This window comes from Amphimedon queenslandica, unplaced genomic scaffold (genome assembly GCF_000090795.2).
Source record: "Amphimedon queenslandica unplaced genomic scaffold, v1.1 AMPQUscaffold_13501, whole genome shotgun sequence".
NCBI classification, from domain to species: Eukaryota; Metazoa; Porifera; class Demospongiae; order Haplosclerida; family Niphatidae; genus Amphimedon; species Amphimedon queenslandica.
In genome coordinates, this window is record NW_003546263.1 from 447132 (window position 1) to 467671 (window position 20540).

Sequence of the window (20540 nt, forward strand, 5' to 3'; positions counted from 1 at the left end):
AGCACTACAACATTAGCATTACTGAAGTAGAAACTGGTATTGTAACACATTTCACAACCACCTCAGTTAGTTACACACTAACTGATCTACACCCATTCTACACATACAAGTGTACTATAGTAGCAGTTACTATTGGAGCTGGTCCTGTTACTAGTCTGACAGTACAAATGCCAGAAGATGGTAATTAAAGCTATTACTTTTTAAAATGAGTATTACTTCTTTTATCTATAGTTCCTTCTACTGCTCCGAACAATGTTTTAAATACTGAAGTGACATCAAAAAGTCTTACCATTAACTGGGAAGCGTTACGTCTTGAAGATCAAAATGGATTGATTCGACATTATATAATAAATGTGACGGAAACTGACACAGGATCTCAGTTCCAGTATACATCAACTACTATTGGCATCACTCTTACTGACCTGCATCCTTACTACACATACAGCATCTCAGTATCTGCATTCACTATAGCTGCAGGTCCATGGTCTGACCCAATAATTATTATAACAGCTCAAGATGGTAAAATAAATATTTTTAATTCATAGTGCATTATTATTCCCTTAATTGTTCTAGTTCCTTCTAGTCCTCCCATTGACATTATTACATCATCAATAACTTCTACTGCTGCTACAATTCATTGGTCACCTCCTTCACCTAGTGAAAGAAATGGAATTATCGTTGGATATAATATCACCATTGAGGATTCTTTATCAGATATTGGGCAAGATGTTCTTTATAGTTTGAGACCAATTCTCACTATAAATTTTCTTGAGCCATACACAGTGTACCAGTACAGTATTGCTGCAGTAACTACTGTTGGGCAAGGTCCATATTCAACCTTTTTATCATTTCAAACAAATGAAGCTGGTAAATTTTGCATGAATTAATAAGTTAATTGTTTGTTACTTCCAATTGTAGCTCCCTCAGAGGCACCAGAGTCATTATCAGTGGTTTACATTACTAGCACAACTGTAACACTAACATGGGATCCTCCTCCTTTTGATTCTCACAATGGTGTTATCAGACAGTATACTGTTAGACTTACTGGCAGTGATGATCAATTTTTGTACAATGCAACAAAAAATTCTATCACCATTTCTGACTTGCTACCTTATACTGACTATGAGATTTCTGTGTCAGCATATACAGTTGCCAATGGACCTTTCACTAGATATTTGTCTGTAACGTCTGATGAAGCAGGTATATTTATTTATATTTTTAAAAGCAAATATATTATGTGTTTTATATAGTTCCTAGTACTTCACCTAGCATTGTATCTGTAACAGCTATCAATTCATCAACTCTTAGCTTATCATGGAATCCTTTAGCATCTTCTGATGCTAATGGCATAGTTCGAGAGTATATTGTTGATGTATTTGTGCAGGATTTATCAGAGCACTATCAGTATTCTACTGTTAATACTAGTCTAATTTTGACTGAGCTACATCCATACTACACTTATACAGTGTACATTGCTGCAGTCACCATTGGCAGAGGACCATTTTCATCTGGAAGTAGTATAAGGATGCCACAAAATGGTAAATTTATAATAATTAATATTAAAATAATTATTTTTATTAAAGCTCCAAGTGGTTCACCTAGTAATGTAACTGGCCTACCACTCAATTCAACTGCTATTCAAGTGTCCTGGGATCCGCCACATCTCCATTTACAGAATGGAATCATTAAATCCTATACTATTATTCTATTAGAGTTGAGAACGAATACTTCACAGTTATTATCGCAAAATTCCCTCTATACTACAGTGATCATTGGTGGACTGCACCCTTATTATGATTATAGGATATCTGTAGCAGCTTACACAGTCGGAGTAGGTCCAACATCTATTACTACCATCAGGACACTACAAGATGGTAAGAAATATTTTTATGCCTCAACTATTTGCTCTTCATTAGTCCCTTCAGTATCACCTCAAAGCCTAAGAGTGAATATTTTGAGCTCGACAACTGTTAAAATTGTTTGGCTTCCGCCACAACCTACACAACAGAATGGACTCATATCTCATTATACTGTAGTACTTTATGCTAAGGAAACTAAGGAAACTTTGCAGTATAACACAACTCAATCTTCCATTGAACTTTCCAGCCTCCATCCTTTTTATAATTATACATGTCATGTTGCCACAGTAACAATTGGACCTGGACCAAAGAGATCCATTTCCTTTCAAATGCAAGAGGATGGTAGGAAAGAATTCTATTCAATTATTAATATCATTATTGTTATTATTATTATGTTTTAGTCCCACAAGGACCACCACAAAATCTAACAGTTACCACTTTGAATCAAAGTACTATTCTCATTGGTTGGTCTCCTCCTGTTATCTCACTGCAAAATGGAATTGTCAGATCTTACACCATCTACATATTCCATAATTTAACTAGATCAACAAACTCATACACAGTTTCCAACACAACTACACACATTGTTACAGATCTAAAACCCTTTTCTGTTTATTCCATTAGTGTAGCAGCATCAACAATAGGTATTGGTCCTTTCACTTTACTTATACCAGTGATGCTCCCAGAAGGAAGTTAGTTTGTCAATGAAATTAACTATATGTTCTGTAATTATTATGACAATGTATTGCACTTTAGTTCCATCACTGGCTCCATCTCAATTTGTGGCTGAGTTTGTTTCTAATGGAACAGCTCTTTATTTTTCATGGATACAGCTACCAATAGATGATATCAATGGAATATTGTTAGGATATCAGCTCAGTTGCAGTGGACAAAATGAACATGCATTCTCTGATATAATAACTGGAACATCAGCTTATGCTTATGATGTAAACAAAAATACTCATTATACATGTCAAGTATGTGCATTCACTTCCGTTGGTTGTGGACCAACAGCTGTGACATACATCAGCACATATGAGAACTGTAAGTGTGTGGGGTATGCCTAAATATTAAATATTATGTTATGCTTTAATAATTCGTTTTAGCTCCTATTGGACCTCCTCATTCTCTGTCAGCTAACTCAACCAGTACTACCATTCATCTTTATTGGAAGGCACCGCTTGATCCTGACTCTGTCATTTTGAACTATGTTGTATCGTACTACTTATTGTCAACATCATTTACAATAGAAACTCCTCGTCCAAGTGTCTCAATTGCTGGCATTAATGAAACATCATATTTGATTTCATCTTTGCTGGTATCATCAACTTATCAAATTGAAGTGTTTGCAGTTACGAAAGAAGGAAGTACTCTACCCACAAGTGAACCAATAAATGTAACGACAAGCTCTTCAGGTATAAATTGATAACAAATACTACAAATATTTTTGTTATGTTTGTAGATTCAAACTCTCCTAAAAACTTTACATGTTTAGCTAAAAGTGCAACCAGTTTGAAATGTACATGGCTCCCTCCTGAGAATTTAAATTATTATGTGGAGAGTTACAATATTAGTTACAGACTCGCTGAGGGATTTGATTATTATCCTGGCTATGGAAAAGCATTAGGTACAGTAAATTTACACTCCCCTGCTCTTGAGTACGGTATAACTGGCTTACAACCATATGGAGGATATATAGTAGAATTAGAAGCCTTTCTTTTACCTACAATTGGATCTGGATACTCAGGCTCCCAGCCGTTTGCTCTTGATGAAATCAAAGGAGCTGTCACTACAATTGCAGTGACCAACCCTGAAAGTAATTATTATTGTAAAATGCTATGACATTTTAATCTGTTCTTTTAGCTCCTTCAGCAGCAGTGGAAAATATTTATATCACTGTTATAATTTCTAATGTCATAAATGTTTCATGGAAACCTCCAAAAAGAAGAGATTGGAATGGCAGAATTGATTTTTACAAACTAATTTTGACCCTTCACGATGATGTTGACTTAAAGAAGAGGGCCGAACCTGCAACTAGGGAAATACTAGTGAAACCAACCAGTAATCATCCCGATCCAAGCCTTGCTAAAGAGCCATTACAGCCTGAGTCAAGTCTCATTGAAGGATTAGAAGAAAACTTTGAGTACTCTTTGACCATTGTAATCAGTAATGCTGCTGGTAATGGTATTGTGAGTGAACCAACTACTCAGAAAATGCCACAAGCTGGTAAGCAATAATTAAAATATGGTCATGTACATTTAAATGTATTTTTAGCTCCCAGTGGACCTCCTGTCAATGTAACGTTGAAAAGTGTGACTACAAATACCTTTAATATTACTTGGCTTCCTCCTAATCCATTGGATGCTAACGGAGTCATCACTGGTTATCATGTAATATTCAACAGAACTAGAATCAACGATATCAGTAGCTATATGCTGACTGCTAGTCATAATTATTTCTTGAAAAAAGGTATTAACACATTAATAATTATCTATAATCTCTATTACTACTCTTGGTATTATGTAATTTTGGTATTAGGGTTGCACTCATATGAAATGGTTAGTTTTAAAGTGGCAGCTAAAACAGATGTTGGTTTTGGACCATTTTCCTCTGAATATTTTTTCCAAACAAATGAAGAAAGTAATTTTTACAAAATATCAACTAAAAAGTATTGTATTTTATAGTTCCAAACCCACCACTTTTTCTGAGAGCAAGTTTATTTAATGTCTCTTCAGTACTACTGAAATGGGAATCTATTAGGAATGAGCCAGTGATTGAATATGAAGTGTTTTACACAGGGTATAGTCGAATGGCTAGCCATACTAATGGACCACATCAAAGTGTAGTTTTGTACTCTAAAATTCCTCAGATTGTCATAGTAAATTTGATGTCAGGATATTTATACCAATTCAAGGTAAAATATTGTATCATTGAACAAGTAAAATTAAATTTAGTAGGTCAGAACTCGTAATAATGCTGGAGTCAGTGGAAATTCCTCTGTTTTGATAACAATACCAGGTTTTGAAACATCACCTAGTGAGTCAACATATTTAAAATATAATGACAACTGTGTTATATTTTATTTAGCTCATGTGGGAGAAGTTTCTGGAGCTAGTGATGGATTTAGTACCTTTATGTTTTATATCCCCATTGCTTTTGCCTTATTAATATTTGTTGTATGCACAATAATAATAATTGTTATTATGGTCTTTTTAAAGAAGAACAGAAGCAAGAGGAAGTAATATAAAACTAGACAACAATGATTATTATTATTTCTTTATAGGCAAAAATTTGAACCATCTATGACTAGCAACCCACTAGATCTACCATTATCTGGTGATGATATTCAACCTGAACCTACAAATCCTGTTGAAGAAACAAACCTCAACAGCATGGTATGGAAATTATTTCTAAATCATGATAGTTTATTAGTTTTTATATTATGCCATGTAGAGTTTGAATGAAAGTGTGAACTGTGAAAGTAAGTCACTGTACATACTGTTCATATTCTTTTGTTAGATATAGGAAGCAATGCTACTGATGATCCAACCAGTATTGATCATGCTTAGTTCCAGTAGCCCATCAGTGGCTGCTTTACTTCAGGAACCTAATTTTTGCAATTGCAAAGTTTTAGTGTTGGTTTTTTTATTTTACTGTGTGCATGTAGCTAGTTAGTGTAAACTTATTCAATATTGGTAGTGAAACTTCAATTTGTGTTTAGTTTATTTTAATTTTTATCACAATAATAATTGTTGCTGCAGAGCCATTAAAAAGCAATTGCCAGACCACACCCTCTAGACTATGGGTCTATAATTAGGTGATTTAAGTTTAACTGATTTTTTTAACGGAACAACAGGAGTGGAGTCATTAGAATGAGAGCTAGAATGAGTCTTCATTTCATTTTCCTATGGTCTTGGCTATTCCTTTTTTGCTCTGTGAAATGTGCAGTGGATCTTACTACACAGGAAGGGACCAGTGGTTCTGCGATAGTCGAGGCAAGTATCGCTAAAATATCTCAAGCATCCATTTTTACTGACAACGACCAGCATATGCTAAGACGTATTGCCTATGCAGAAACAAGAGACGGAGAGGATTCTGACACATATTCATCCAATGGTGGGATTTGGGGAGTTGGAGAGTCAAAATACTCGACCACAAAAAATAGATTCAATCCTCAACTTCTACAAAAGTTAAATAAAATTAGAGAAACTTTTAAAATTGAATGGCTGAACACAAAATGGACTGACCTGAGGAAGCCATTTTATTCAGCTCTTGCTGCTCGACTCTATATGTATAAAACTATCATATGTCATTATATATATATGTAATATATATGTATTATATATTATATGTCATTACTCATTCAATTCCATTAGCATCGGACATTAATGGTCAGGGAACATACTGGGCTAACTACTACACAAGCTCTAATGGAACACAATCAGATTATGTGGCTTCTGTCAATCGATTATTAACTTTGCAAAGTAATTGTTTATGTTTTGTTTTATGACTTTAATTATTGTATCTTATAGATTGTAGTGTAAACGCACTTGATTTATATTTTGTCATGGATGCATCTGGCAGTGTTGGACCAGATAACTTTGATCTAATGAAAGGCTTTGTCTATAACATTACTGATAGTTTTAATGTCGGCAGTGATAGTGTTCGTGTTGGTGTAATGTCATATGCATCATCCAATTTTTACCATTTCGACCTAAACACTTACTCAACAAAATCGTCTGTTCTCACTGCTATTAATGATCTACCTTTCAGTGATGGGGGTACAAATACAGCAGAAGCTTTGGATGGAATGAGGACAAGAGGCTTCTCTACATCATATGGTGCACGTCCCAGAAGTCAAGGAGTACCACGGGTGGGGATTGTCATAACTGATGGGTATTCAAACAGTTATTCAGCCACTCTAACAGCAGCTAGCAATGTACACAATGCTCGCATCATTGTTTTTGCTATTGGCATTGCAGGAGCAAATCAAAATGAACTCGATGCTATTGCATCTCAGCCATCTTATGTGTCTTTCGTTTCCTCCTTCAGTTTGGCACTACTGAACTCACTTCAGTTTACTCTTAGCCAGGAGTCTTGTGTTGGTAAGTATAAATACATGTAATAAGTTGTGTAAAATTCTTTTCTTCTCTGTAGCATCACCTAAAATTGAATTGAATAGTACTGTTACCGATAATATTGGATCAGGACAAACAAAGTACCTCAATTACCCACTCCCTAATAATACTCAAGGCATTACTGTTGTCCTCAATGTGACTAATGGCTCTATTATATTGTATGCATCAACAGTTGTCTCAACACCAAATGAAGCATTTCATGAGTTTAAGCTTGTAACTAATACATATGAAGATGTTTTTATTAATCGTTCGAGCCTAAATAATTCTGGAACTGCTGATACTGTTTTTATTGCAGTTGAGGGTAATGGTACGTCAAACCAAATGCAAATCAGTGCAACCCCAGGAGATACTTCAACTGGTAGGTTGATATTAAATCATCATCCAAGTGCTATAATTAATATTGTTTGTAGAACCTGTAGCAATAGATGTGTTTGTTAATCCTAATATTTTTAAGAGCTATGGAGCAACCATTACTGTTGAGTGCATTGCCCATGGAAAACCACAACCTGATCTGAATTGGTACATAGGTGGAACTGTTGTCAATGACCCTAACATTAATGTGGTTAATACTATCATTGATGAAAATACTGTTAAAAGTGAGATCACTATTAGTGGCCTTACTTCAGGTAATGAAGGTTCTTATCAATGCATTGGAAGAAATCTTCTACCAAATGGAAATATTACCAGTTCGCAGTTGTTTGCACTTGATGTGTCTGGAGGTAATTTAACTAACTGTAGGGTCTAGTGGGTGTAAATGCTTTAATGGGGTTGTGTGTGTTGCAGTAGTGGGACCCCATTACATAAATTAAAGTCAGATTTATAATGTATACCAATTGTTGTGTTGTCTCTTTTAAAGCATAAATAATATTGGAGTAGAAATGGCTTCTTACTATGCCTTCTTAAAAAATGATTTATGTGTTCTAGAGTGTGTAATGTAAGCAGCTTGAAGTGTTGACTACCAATTATACTATAGTAGAGTAAGCTACTAGTGTGTAACAACTGCCAGATGGAGAGATACAATGTATCCTATGCTTTTAAGATAATATGTGGATAATGCAACCATAAGACACTCCTAGTTTATTTATACAGGATTCAGTACTACTACACAAACAAAGGATAACAAAATTAAGCACAACGTAGCTAGTCTGCCTATAGTGATATATGTTACCCTTCAGAATTACTAGCCTATTTATCTTTTATTTATTGATTTATATATTAGATTTGTAGTATTGTGTTTATTTTTACAGAATTTTGTATACTTCCGCATAATCCTGGTCCATGTCATGGTGAATATCCACGCTGGTTTTTCAACTCTTCCTCTGGTAGTTGTGAGCCATTCCTTTATAGTGGGTGCGGAGGTAATATTAACAGGTTTAGTAGTCTACAGCAGTGCATTCAATCATGTGGTATGTTACTATAAAATAATGTGTGACTATTTTATCCTTATTTTAATGTTAATAATAATTTTTATCACATTAATTTCATTTAGGATGTGGCAACGGAACAGCTATGAGTTGCAGCACTGACCTCTGTGAAACTAGTTCTTGCGAAGGATATGATAATCCATTGTGTGAGATTGATTCTTGTTCTAATTGTGTAACGTTAAACATTTCGATGGGTTAAGAGATGTCACTAATCAATGTGGTAAGTTTCATTGTCCCACAACATTTATCTATTGCACTAGCTGGTATGTCATACATTTACAATCACAATGACTGTCACACATTGTTTCCTAATAGTATTCTCAAATTCTAAATCCTTACTTTGTTTTACCATTAAATGAATGCCTGTCTTAACTATTAAGTTTCAATTATTGGGCGAAACCTTTAGCGATGAAGTGTGTTTGTTATGGAGATAGGGTCGTCTAACTATTATTAAAAAGAAATAGCCTAATCTTCATTGAAAGCAGGTGTGATCACAATGTCATACAGCACAACAATATAGCATGGCTTGGGGGCTGAGCCCTTTTAAATTCTTTTAGTTATTTTGCATATCTCTGGTTGCCAGATTGATTAGATGCTTGAAATATGCTCAATTTTTGTGTACTATTTTTTGACATTTGAGTCAGGGATCTGTTCCCTTAGATTTGTTGTCTTTTTCCCAGGTAAAAATTTGTTGCAATCCTATTCTTTATAGGCATTTGTGATCTTCCTAAGGAATCTGGTCCATGCTTTGCATATTTTGAGAGGTGGTATTATAATGAAAGGTCAGGTCTCTGTGAAAAATTCATTTATGGTGGCTGTAGAGGTAATAACAACAACTTTATGACACTGAGTAATTGTCTACAGACTTGTGCTGAAGGTAAATGACTGAAAAAATAATGATATATATATATATATGCATGCAATGTTTTAAAATTTAGTTATTACTTATTACCATGTAGTGCGAAATTTTTAGGGCTGGAAATTTTGTGACTTTGCCTTAATTTTTGCAAATTTATGCTGTCTGCCATCTTGTACCGGAATAATTTGAATTTTGCGAATTTAAATTTTTGCAAATCTTTAAAGAATTGCAAAATTTACAGCCCTCAAAAATTTTGTGCTATACAGTGTGCCTCATCTTTTAAGTAATAGACGTTTAATTTTCTTGGTTTATTAGTTGCATAATTTGTATTTATTTTAAAGGTGATAAAACATGTCCAGGAGGTGTGAATAATGAAGAGTGTTATTCTGATCCTTGTCTAACTTCTCATTGCCCTAACTATGAGGATGCTGTCTGCATACCTAACCATTGTGGAGAATGTTCAGCTCATTTTTACAACAGTTCTGGACACGATGTTACAATGATGTGCAGTAAGATAATGTGATGACTCACACTTTTCATATTATGGCCAATGTATTTGTGAGACAATGCAATATTTAAAACTAATTTTTGAATTTTAGATGACTGTCCACCAGAAAAACCAGCAGTTAGGTGTTTTATCAATGAATGTGATCATAAAACATGTCCAAACTTGCCTCCAACTGAATGTCAGTTGGATGTGTGTGGGTCATGCAAAGCACATTATTACTTGAATGACACTGAAGTGACTGATATTTGCAGTAAGTGACTTTTTATGGTATACATGTACCGTATAGCAGGTAATTTTGGAAGGGATTAAATTTGGCAAATTTGGCATTTTGATAGCCATTCGCCAAAATAAAAACCCGCTATTTTGAGCCATTATACGCATGCTCAATGCCACGTGGCCACAAATTTGCCAAATTAAAAGCCGCCAATCACCAAAACTTAGCAATTTGCCAGAATTTAGCCCGTTCAAATTTACCCGCTATACGGTATGTCTATTTGATGACAATGTATTGCGGTGGAGAATTACATGTATAGTATTGGCCATTGGCAGTTCCATTAAAATTAACATTTCAACTATAAAATTTGCCAAAATTAATTATTTCAATCCGAGCATGCTAAATAACATGTAGTTAAAGATTTCCATTGTATAATTCTCCAATTGCTTATTATGCACCAAATAAATCAATCTTTTAGGGTATCAGCAGGGTATTCAATCACATTTGTATACTTTTTTATCTGATTACTTATTTTTGATAGATGCATGTCCAGCTGATGGCCAGATATTTAAAGACTGTGGTGGCTCATGTGAGAGGACTTGTGATGATGTACTATCACAGGATCCTTTTATTTGTGATGTACATTATTGTGTACCTGGTTGTGGATGCCCTGCTGGACAAGTACAATTTATGTTTTAAACTGTTTAACATGTTGGAATATATAGTTGCGCTTAATATTGGCAATTTTATTTTGTATTAGTGGTTTTTGGAGAATTTACACCCACATGACATTGAGCATATTGCTAAGAATATGACATAATTATTTTAAAATTTATTTTGGATTTTTAATTGTTTGCCTACCAATCGCCAAAATAAACCCTATCAATTTTTTGCTTATTTTACTAATAATTATGTCATCATAATCATGATTTTTTTAAATGCATAAAAATTATGTGTATGTGTAGGTATTGGATAAATCAAACCAAAGGTGTGTGTATCCAGACCAATGTCTTTGTACAGGTCAATGTGATCCAGTACCCAATAATTGCTCGAGTATATCTTATGACGAATGCAACTGTACCATATGTGAAGGTAAGCTGTATACCAGGTACATGTACAATTGTTCAAATAAAATTAATTTTTAATAAGTTATTAAGATATGGGATCAATTACATAGTTGTAAAGATGCTCAAAAATCTTGCCAAAGATTCTGTAGTACAGGTTTTTTGGCCATATTTTATCAATAATGGTTTGAGCATAAATATTAAAAAAAATTTTTTTATAACATACCGTATAGGGAGTATATTTTCCAGGGAAAATATTTCACAAAAAATCACCTTTCAACATATTCACAAGAAAAAATTTTATGCATTTTTTTCTACTGATCATTATATGACAGAAAAAATTAATAAATAAAAATTTTCACGAATTTTTTTAATTATCTGCAAAATTAGCAAAATTAAATCCCCATAAAATATACTCTCTATACTGTATACATGACCTGATGTTGTATATTTATTTTGAGCTGATTATGGTCAAGTTTAAATTTTTCATAAATTTTTAAAAGCATTTTGTAGACATACACTATAGTGCATTGCTTGTAAGCTCATGAAGCGTGCTGTTTAGTTCACTTAGCAATTAGCATGCTTTGTAGAAATCCCTGGTGACAATATGTTATTACTTCTTGACACAACCAGTACTGTGAATCAGGCAATTTTCAATGGTTATAAAATAATTTTCATATGCTACCTATTTATCTCAATATAATATTAATATAGGCAAAAAGGAAACATAGTAATTCTAAATTTAGTACATCTTCGTGATTACTATGCATACATTTAATAGCCAGATTTATGGTACTTCTACAGTTCGACAGCAGTATTATCATTACCTAAAACCAGAAACTTCATTTTAAAACCAAGCCATGTTTCTGTTTATGCAAAAACAGTATTGTAATTTATTTTACTTCAACATGGCATAATTGTAATTATATTTTTACAAAAGAAGTCTAATTAACGATATTCTTCAGATTCATTGATATGTCTTCTCATGAATTCCTCGCTGTTTGGCATATTATACACAACCACAATCTTTACCAGAATAAACAAAACATTTCAGCCCGAAGGCCTTCATCAGGAACTGGTGAAGGCCTTCAGGCTGAAAAATTTTGTTTATTCTAGTAAAGATTGTTGTTGTATATGATACGCCAAGCAGCGAGGAATTCATGAGTCTAATAAAATGTGTAATTGTAATTGAGACTTTTTAATTGACCCCATGTCTGAAATTATTGTTATTATATTGCATTGTATGTACATAGATTGTCCTATTGATGGTCAGTTTTATGCCAAAGAGGAAACAAACTGCCCAAAGACTTGTTCTAATCGTTATCTATTGTGCAGTGGTGATAAAAAGCCTGGCTGCTCTTGTCCAGAGGGTCAATTGATTGATGAAATGAAAAATCAATGTGTTCATCCTGATGATTGCCCCAGTAAATAATTTAATGCATAATTTTACACAATTAGCTATGGTTGATTCTAACTCTTAGAGGTTGATCCATGTACCTTAAATCCTCAGCCAGGACCATGTACTGCTAGTATAACAAGATACTATTATAATTACACTACTGAGACATGTCAAGAGTTTACATACAGTGGTTGCTTTCCTAATGAAAATAATTTTCTTACTCAACATGACTGTGAAGAAAAATGTAGTGGTAAGCACATAAAGTAACTGCACAAAAATTATTTTAATTTTAGTCATAATTATTATACTGTTTATATACTTAGCCATAAAACTTTTTATGCCTTCATAGATTGCTATCCAGTTTGTACTCCTGAATATTGTTCGATTAATAGAAAAGCAACGTGTTCTCTGTAAGATATAATTGACATGATGGTCGTACATATCCTTCCAATTCAGACCTTCATCATTGCCTGGTAGTGTTAAAGAATGTCCAGGAGGATGTAACATATCCAATTGTGGTGCATGCTATTATTCATATAATGATCTTCAAATCCCACCTACTTTCAGGGGTTGTCCAACACATTGTCCAGTAAGTAATACTACAGTGGATCAGTTTTGTTTGGAATTTTGGGGAACTTGCATTGATGTAGCTTTCAAAAGATTATATAAAGATGTGAGTTATTATTACCAGCCAGTCTTGCAATTACAACTTTTCTTTTAAAAGGTGCCAGCACGTGAGAAAATAAAAGAAAACTTTCGATGCTGGGAGCATCCTTGCACATCATAAAATTTTAATATTTTTGTTTCTGACTAGACTTTTGTTGGTTTTAGTAATTTAGTGATTTTTTTTTCCGGGTAGTATATGTTTTGTGTGATTCATTACAACCAATTGCACATAATTGGCTCTTTGATAGTCTACTAAAATAATGCAAACAGGTTTTGTTGCCCTTTACTTTATCCAATCTTATGACCCGGCTTCCTTAATGCAATTTTAAGTTTGCAAGACTAATTAAATTTTCTTGTGTCTTATTTTTTTATTTGTTTTAATTGTTTATGATTCTTATGTTTTAATTGTGAGATTTGATTATTCTGTGTATAGCACTGACCCATGCTTGCAACTGTGCACTCCATGCTATACTGTACTTAGAGCACCACTACTATTTTTTAAGTTGGCAATGGTTGTGTAGACAAGTAATAGATCTAGTAGGCTACTTGCACACAAGTACTGGTAATTGGTAGTTGGTTGATGCTTATTAAATTAAAGTAGTACATACACATTTTATCAAACACTGTGTACCATGCTATTGTTAGGTCTAGGTGGGCTATGCACTTTCATGATTACTGCACTTTCATGAGCTATTTCAAGATGCATAGATTAATTTTATTATTTTAGCTATTTTGGCATGATTTGCAATGTCTTTAAAATTTTTTTAAACTTAAGATTGAGAGTATATATACTGAATGCAGTAGTGGAAGTCACGATGAAAGTCGACAATTACATAAATTTTTATATTATGTACTCTTGGTAACAGTGACAAAATACTATAATAGCTGCTAATTTTGGAACGAAAAATTTCGGTCAATTTGGAATTATGGTAGGCCACATTATAATTTTATATTAACAAAAGCACGTGCATGCACGTGGTCAACTCTGTGGGAGTGGCTTCTAGGTTTGAAAATGGTGGGTGATGTTGGGAATTAAGAAGGCACCAGTGAATTGTAGTTGCTTGTAGTAAGTCTTTATTGTAAATTTTGAGTATCTGAATAGGATTCAACAGATATTTGCACTGATTTTTATATTTAAGTGTAACAATAACTTTATTTTTAGGCCATAAAAGTTTGAAAATTAAATAGCTTATCCCTTGCCATATGCATTGTATCTGTAACAATCTGTATTTCAGTGAACTGAAAGTTTTGTAAACCTGTAAAATTACCCTTGTATTATGTATATTCTGATAACAATTACATAGGTAGAGTAATTAGGGATCTGGCGTCTTTTGGCCATTTTATAGAACATTATAGAAGAGGCTCACAAATGACATTTTTATGAAACTGAAATTAGAAAGTAAGTCTTTTGTAACTGGTATATGTAATGATATAGTACTAGGGTTAAAATGGTTCATTTATTGATGCATAAAATTTTAAGCCACAGTTTGAGAAAAACTTTAACTTAAGTTATTCCTTTTAAACTTGTTTGCTACAAAGATGAGCCATAATACTGAATTTTAATTGTTCTTTTTTATCTCTTACTCGGCATAGAAGGTAGAAAACAAGTTAATTATGTAGAAATATTTATTTTTAATCAAATTTCTGCCACTTTAGGAACCCTTCAATAAGTGTATATAGCGTAGTTTTTGAACTATCAGTCAGCTAATGTTCCACAAAAACAGCCTGTGTTCACTTGAAGTTTTTATGACGAATACATTTAAGTCCCTGTTTTTATTTTTCAGAGCCTTATTTTTCTAGTAATTGGTTTTATGTCTTAAGCCTGGTTTCCATATAGCCCTTACAAAGTGTTTGCAATAATAGTGGAGATAGAAATTAGATGTATCTCTAGATCAGTTGTTATGAGTTGTATGCTATAACCACAGGTTACATACAATAGCCACAACTATATTTAGAACAGGCTTAAAAATTCAATTTTCTTTGATAATGTAAACAAATGCATGAGTGGACAAATGCATATGCATGAGTGGACCATTGTTATTCTTGTACTCTAAGATGGCTTGCTAGCTAGACTATAGATGGCTGACAGAAATTTTGACTCCATAATTACCCGCCTATTGCATTGGCCTATTGAGAGCTTCTTTCTTAATACTAGTTGATTTTCATATTTTACATATGGATAAAATTACGTATGAACCATAGTATGTGCACGTATTTTGAATTGCTTTAATTAGATAATTATTGTACTCTAATAACGAAAGAGAGAAAGTTTAAATGTTAATTTTATTTTAGTTTAAATGTTTAGTCTTATTATACATACACGTATTAGTAATGGCCTCCATCAGATACACTATGACTATGCCTTTGCTAATATAAACCTTTTATTGGAGAGCTCATTGTGCTGAGTGCCCACTCCTCTCTAACCATATCACATACTGCATGTAGATCGTAATTTTGGATTCTAAAGAGCAGGTGTTAATTAGGTAAATTTGTGACGATTTTTGCATGCATATAATAGCCAGTTTTAAATTATTTTTGTGAATGGCTATCAAAACACCCAGTTTGCCACAAATTTATTATTAGTACCCACAAAATCTACTGAGAGTTAAAATTGTTGTACCAGTATATGTTACAACCTGACATTAAGATATTACTGCTATCAGTATCACCATAACTCATGCATTAATTAAATCTCGTGGGGTTTTAGCTATCATTTATTACTTCATGTACATAAATTGATTTATACTTAAGAGCACTTTGGTGTATAATCTATACATATTTTCTAATGCTCATAAAATTTTGTCTGCATAGCATAGGGCAAAAGTGTACACATGAATGCAAGATTTTATTTTGTTATTGAAGTGCTTAAAATCAGACATTGCACATGTATACACGATACACGAATATTTATACGAATATTTAAATAAAAAGTATATACATGTATATATATGATAAAAATCAAATATATACACGGTAGATGCATATTGCGCAAGCGGAAATCACACCCATTAATTATCTAATGATAACTAGTACCAACTACTACTACGTGATCTAAAATGGCTACTGTAAATTACCCTGACTTCTTTGAGTTTCCTTCCTTAAGGCCCTCTCAAGCTAATCAGTGCCATGCAAAATGTAAACTATGTAAAAAGTCCTACAAGTATTCTCTAACAACAAAGGGAAATCTATTGAAGCATCTAAAGATGTTACATGAGCAAGTATTGAGTCCCAACCAAAATATCTGTATATACACGAAAGTATCGAGATATAATGCATGTATATACATGACATAATTCTAATGTAGATGTATATACATGATACATGATATTGTACATGATGCAATGTCTGCTTAAAATTATATTGTCATACAGAAAGTTTTATTCTGTTTATACAAGGTTTAAATAAATGTAGTCTCATGTTAAGTGAGCTAAAATGCATGCTTCTTGAGCACATTGTGTAGTTTTAGCGAGTCACAATAAAAGTATGCAGTTTTATGCTTAAGCGTACATGTTATATGTAATAGCCCTTTTTGTCTAAACAGGCTAAGCTGATCATACACTGTACATAAATTCACCCTATATTAATCTTTATTGATTGTAATATTGATTATAATAAATAGTTTTTCATTTAGGGCTCTGCCTTGCTCTACGATGTTCTTGCTTGATCAGCAGAATTCTTAGTTTCAAGCATTTTAAAGTCACCAAATTTTTGTGATGGTGACCGCCTAAATAAGTATTGAGGTAAATGTGTGGTTGGGTATTGCCTTTACTTTATGTTCTGTTTAATCTGTTTTTCATGTGTGCATTATCCATAAGTATTGAAAATGTGTCACTATTATTGTTAATTTGTTATATATTCTCTTTGTTGAATCAATTGACACACACATTCACACATTGCAAGACATTATGTAATATATATAGTATGGTAGACAAGTCTGTATCCGTTTTAGCAGACCCGAGGCCGAGGTTGAGGGTGTTACTGGTTGGATAGCAGCCAGAGGCGAAGCCAAGGGCTGCTATCCAAGGCTTCCATCCAACCAGTAATACCCTCAACCTTGGCCTCAGCTCTGCTAAAACAGATACAGACCTGTCTACCATACTATATATATTACTTATAGTATACTACGTGGGCGCATCAAAGGCACCGCCTGTTCCGTTATATTGCATACAGCACTAGTACAGCACTGGAAGTTAGTGTCGGTTGATTGGCTTCACAATGGCTAGCAGTACTGGGTGAGAAGTTCTTTGTGACCAGAGAAGAAATGAAACTCCTCTACCTATTGTGGAACAGACTCATAACACTCCTTTACGACCATTGTCGACATTTTGCTGTCTATCAGTGCCCAGAGATGTTCTTGTATTGATCGTTGGGCAACCAAGTCCGTGTTATGTGGCAAAGAAAATTGTCTCGCAAGCTTTTAAATGTTTGTGCTGGCTTTGTCTCAACTTTGAAAACTCGAGAAAACTTCTCTAGGAGTGCATTTGGCTGACGCCTTTGATGCGCCCACTATATCCCATAAATTAATTATAGCACAGTAAAGTGCCTCGTGCTGTATTGGCTGTCTCGACTCCACCCCTCGTGCTGTTATCAGCCATACAGCACTTTTTACTGTGCTATAACTATTATGTATGACTTACATGTATAAACAAAAATCATCATTCAACAGATGTTAAACATTATAGTAGGAGGGTAATTTTTACTATGATAGTATAGCTATGACAACTGTTATTACAATCATTGAATTCCTAAAGTATGCTATATGCATTGTAATTGACTGGTGGATTGTACACCTGTTGCTCTTACCTCATCCTTAATTACTTTCAGTTTCAATTTACTGGTTTATTATTTCTGCTATATTTGTACAATTGTAATGAGTTATTTGTAATTTGTGTTTCTATTAGATGAATCACTTAGTGCTGATGTAAAAGTGACAATCTAACTCATTTCCAGCCAATCAGTGTCTGAGTGTCTGTATTTTGTAGATGTCAAATCAAGTCAAAAGAAGGTATGTACCTAGTCACGTGTCCTTTGTTGCTAAAAATAATAATTTTAGTTCATTGATGCCTTTAATCATCAGATTTTGCAAATCTCATACATACATGTAGGTTACCGTATAGCAGGTTTTTTTCAAGGATAATAAATTTTGTGAATGACCTGTGTCCGGAAGTTTGCGGAATTAATTTTTGCAAATTTTCACTAATCTGCCATCTTGTACCATATTAAATTGATTTCCAAGGAATTTAATTTCGCGAATCATGAAAAATCTGCAAAATTTGTTATCTTTGAAAATTTCCCACTATACAGTATAATTTTGGTAGCCCTGGTCTGTTCTGATCCAATCAGGACGTTTAATGACAAGTTTAGTTTTGATAAGAGTGTTTTTGACAAGGGTATCAAATGACCTGTATGCAGAAGTTCAAAACTTAATCTTTACCCATTTAGCATACCATGTATAGACTTTTTTGTGGCCTAGAATTTTTGCAAATTTTGCATTTAACTTTTTCAAAATTTATGAAAATACATTTTGTGAAAATTATTTACATACAGTTCAACACGGCTGAATTGCAAAATCAAAGCCTTAAAAAAATTTTTGGCTAGATCCACAAAATTTTTGGGCCACGGAAATAAAGAGTTTATTTTTACAATTTTTTTAAAATCCACAAAATTTGTTTGCCTCAAAAACCCACTATACAGTATAATATACATGCACATGTAGTCTTGTACATAAATGTACAGTTAATAATTTACTTTATTGTTTGCTCCAAACTATCTCTTTTCTTTCTATATGTCTTCAAATTATAGTAATATGTTACTATTAAATATGATTATAAAGTTGTGTAGTTCTTACTGGCCCTGTGAATACTGCATGTTTTTAAAGCAAGGATTTATTTTATTGATGCATTCTAACTTTGAAAACTAAATTTTTGTTGTATGTTTTTAGTAGTGCTCCAGTCTCATAGCATGTCTTTTACCACCCACTAGAGATGTAGCTCAAAGGTATAAAATCAATTGCATGTAGTGTCACTAGTGAGTCATCATAAGGGTTTTGAAGTGACAGTGTACATGTACAAGTCACGGTAACCTCAAACTTTTATTTTTGAATTTTTGTTGAAAATAATTTTTTTGTTTTACAAATTATTTGTTGAACTTTTTAGTTGAGTTTAATGGCATTGATTTTAGTGATTTTAAGCCTGCTGATTCCACACAAAATATACCAGCTATAGAGTATCAAGTAGTACACATGTATATTAATGATTTCATATTCTTCACAAGCATAGTTCATCACTACATCGACACACAATACTCCTGGAGTAGAAAAATTCTCTCCAGAAATTTTTTATGAGTGACTATTTTGACTATAGTAAACCTATGTTGACCAAGAAAAATAGCTATCAGGTCGTACTTGTGAACTAATCTAGTGGTATGAAGTTGCTAGTGATTCTCTCCTCATTTATGTTTGTTTAGAGCATAGAATGAGAAAAGAAGGTGTTTTTGTGATGAAATGAATAGAGGTCTATGCAGGCACAGATAAAGCTTCAAAGGAAGGTCAGTGATTGTAATTCTAATAATAATTGATAAGATGGGCTGTTCTTTTATAAAAGATATCTTGTTACCCTTTTTCTTTTTGTATTTGTTTAATGTACTTTTTGCTGTTTATTATTTAAAATCTATAAAATATTAAATTGGTTAGTCAAATAGCTGAGTGTACTAGTAAAAGGGAAATTTGTTTTATTTACAAAAATAGTTGTAGTTAGGTCATTTTATCTATTTTGATATTCTCAAATCTCAATGTATTCTCTAAAATTACCTTTGCAAAAGCAATGAATTATTGAAAAACCAAGAGAAAAGGAATCTCGTAAATATTATTTTCTAGCTACACTGTTGATATAGTATATGAGCTCATTCAAATTTACAGTATTTGTTATAATAGGTTTTGCAATGATCATTCCCTTCTTTTCTATATAATAATGATTTTCTGTTAGATTGATTTTGTTTGTACTGTACCTCCTAATTAATAAATATTCTATCATGATTACATAAATTACTCACTATAAATTTTAGTACTGATTAATTTTATAGATACAGACTGCTGATCAATGGGTTAAAGAAGGTCACAAAAGAAGTTGCTGCCTGTATCATGTCATTAGTTGGAGTTTATAGTCTATATGCACTTTATAGTACTATTGTTTGTACAAGCATAGCGAGACTACTACAGTCCTGTTCCTGATGGAATGCTATGACCAAAAGAATCCCTCCACATGTCACTTTTAATGCCTGTTGCATTTGTTGTCACTTATATACTTCATCCTCATCCACTTTTATTGTTCAGTGTTCAAGTGAATTTACTGATTATAAATACACTGTAATGTTACAATTAACGAACTGCGCATGCGTAGACTCTAGATTCT

At 33.2% G+C, this 20540-nt stretch overlaps 2 protein-coding genes and 1 long non-coding RNA gene across 6 annotated transcripts in view; all 3 read left to right on the forward strand.

The window, feature by feature from the left end:
* LOC100633626 (phosphatidylinositol phosphatase PTPRQ-like) overlaps positions 1-5605 on the forward strand; it is an 11508-nt gene extending 5903 nt beyond the window's left edge. Inside the window, exons 14-33 of the mRNA XM_019993077.1 lie at positions 3-180; positions 232-519; positions 574-867; positions 919-1200; positions 1251-1538; positions 1584-1874; positions 1917-2201; positions 2261-2551; positions 2616-2903; positions 2966-3274; positions 3322-3675; positions 3723-4085; positions 4134-4328; positions 4398-4499; positions 4544-4773; positions 4817-4895; positions 4947-5097; positions 5143-5254; positions 5313-5340; positions 5379-5605. Of these exons, the coding sequence (XP_019848636.1) occupies positions 3-180; positions 232-519; positions 574-867; positions 919-1200; positions 1251-1538; positions 1584-1874; positions 1917-2201; positions 2261-2551; positions 2616-2903; positions 2966-3274; positions 3322-3675; positions 3723-4085; positions 4134-4328; positions 4398-4499; positions 4544-4773; positions 4817-4895; positions 4947-5097; positions 5143-5254; positions 5313-5340; positions 5379-5428 (4458 nt within the window). The 3' untranslated portion in view covers positions 5429-5605. The remainder of the gene's footprint in view (positions 1-2; positions 181-231; positions 520-573; positions 868-918; positions 1201-1250; positions 1539-1583; positions 1875-1916; positions 2202-2260; positions 2552-2615; positions 2904-2965; positions 3275-3321; positions 3676-3722; positions 4086-4133; positions 4329-4397; positions 4500-4543; positions 4774-4816; positions 4896-4946; positions 5098-5142; positions 5255-5312; positions 5341-5378) is intronic.
* A 572-nt stretch (positions 5606-6177) lies between these two features.
* LOC105316719 (uncharacterized) lies at positions 6178-13448 on the forward strand. Its single transcript, XM_019993146.1, is given in 17 exon segments — positions 6178-6343; positions 6392-6964; positions 7017-7355; positions 7408-7716; positions 8245-8403; positions 8487-8587; positions 8590-8641; positions 9134-9298; positions 9622-9789; positions 9880-10038; positions 10544-10683; positions 10968-11094; positions 12320-12490; positions 12548-12715; positions 12815-12875; positions 12922-13138; positions 13190-13448. Coding segments are annotated over 17 exon segments (3123 nt in total). The 5' UTR covers positions 6178-6192; the 3' UTR covers positions 13253-13448.
* Positions 13449-14119: 671 nt separating this feature from the next.
* LOC109580214 (uncharacterized) lies at positions 14120-20493 on the forward strand. 4 transcript variants are annotated; one of them, XR_002184129.1, is made up of 7 exons: positions 14120-14197; positions 14436-14530; positions 16751-16871; positions 18033-18136; positions 19073-19552; positions 19597-19677; positions 20212-20493. It is a non-coding gene; the product is annotated as an uncharacterized LOC109580214 (long non-coding RNA). The 4 variants fall into 4 exon arrangements; XR_002184132.1 differs by having other exon boundaries at positions 19073-19527; XR_002184130.1 differs by having other exon boundaries at positions 16763-16871.
* Positions 20494-20540: the final 47 nt, after the last annotated feature.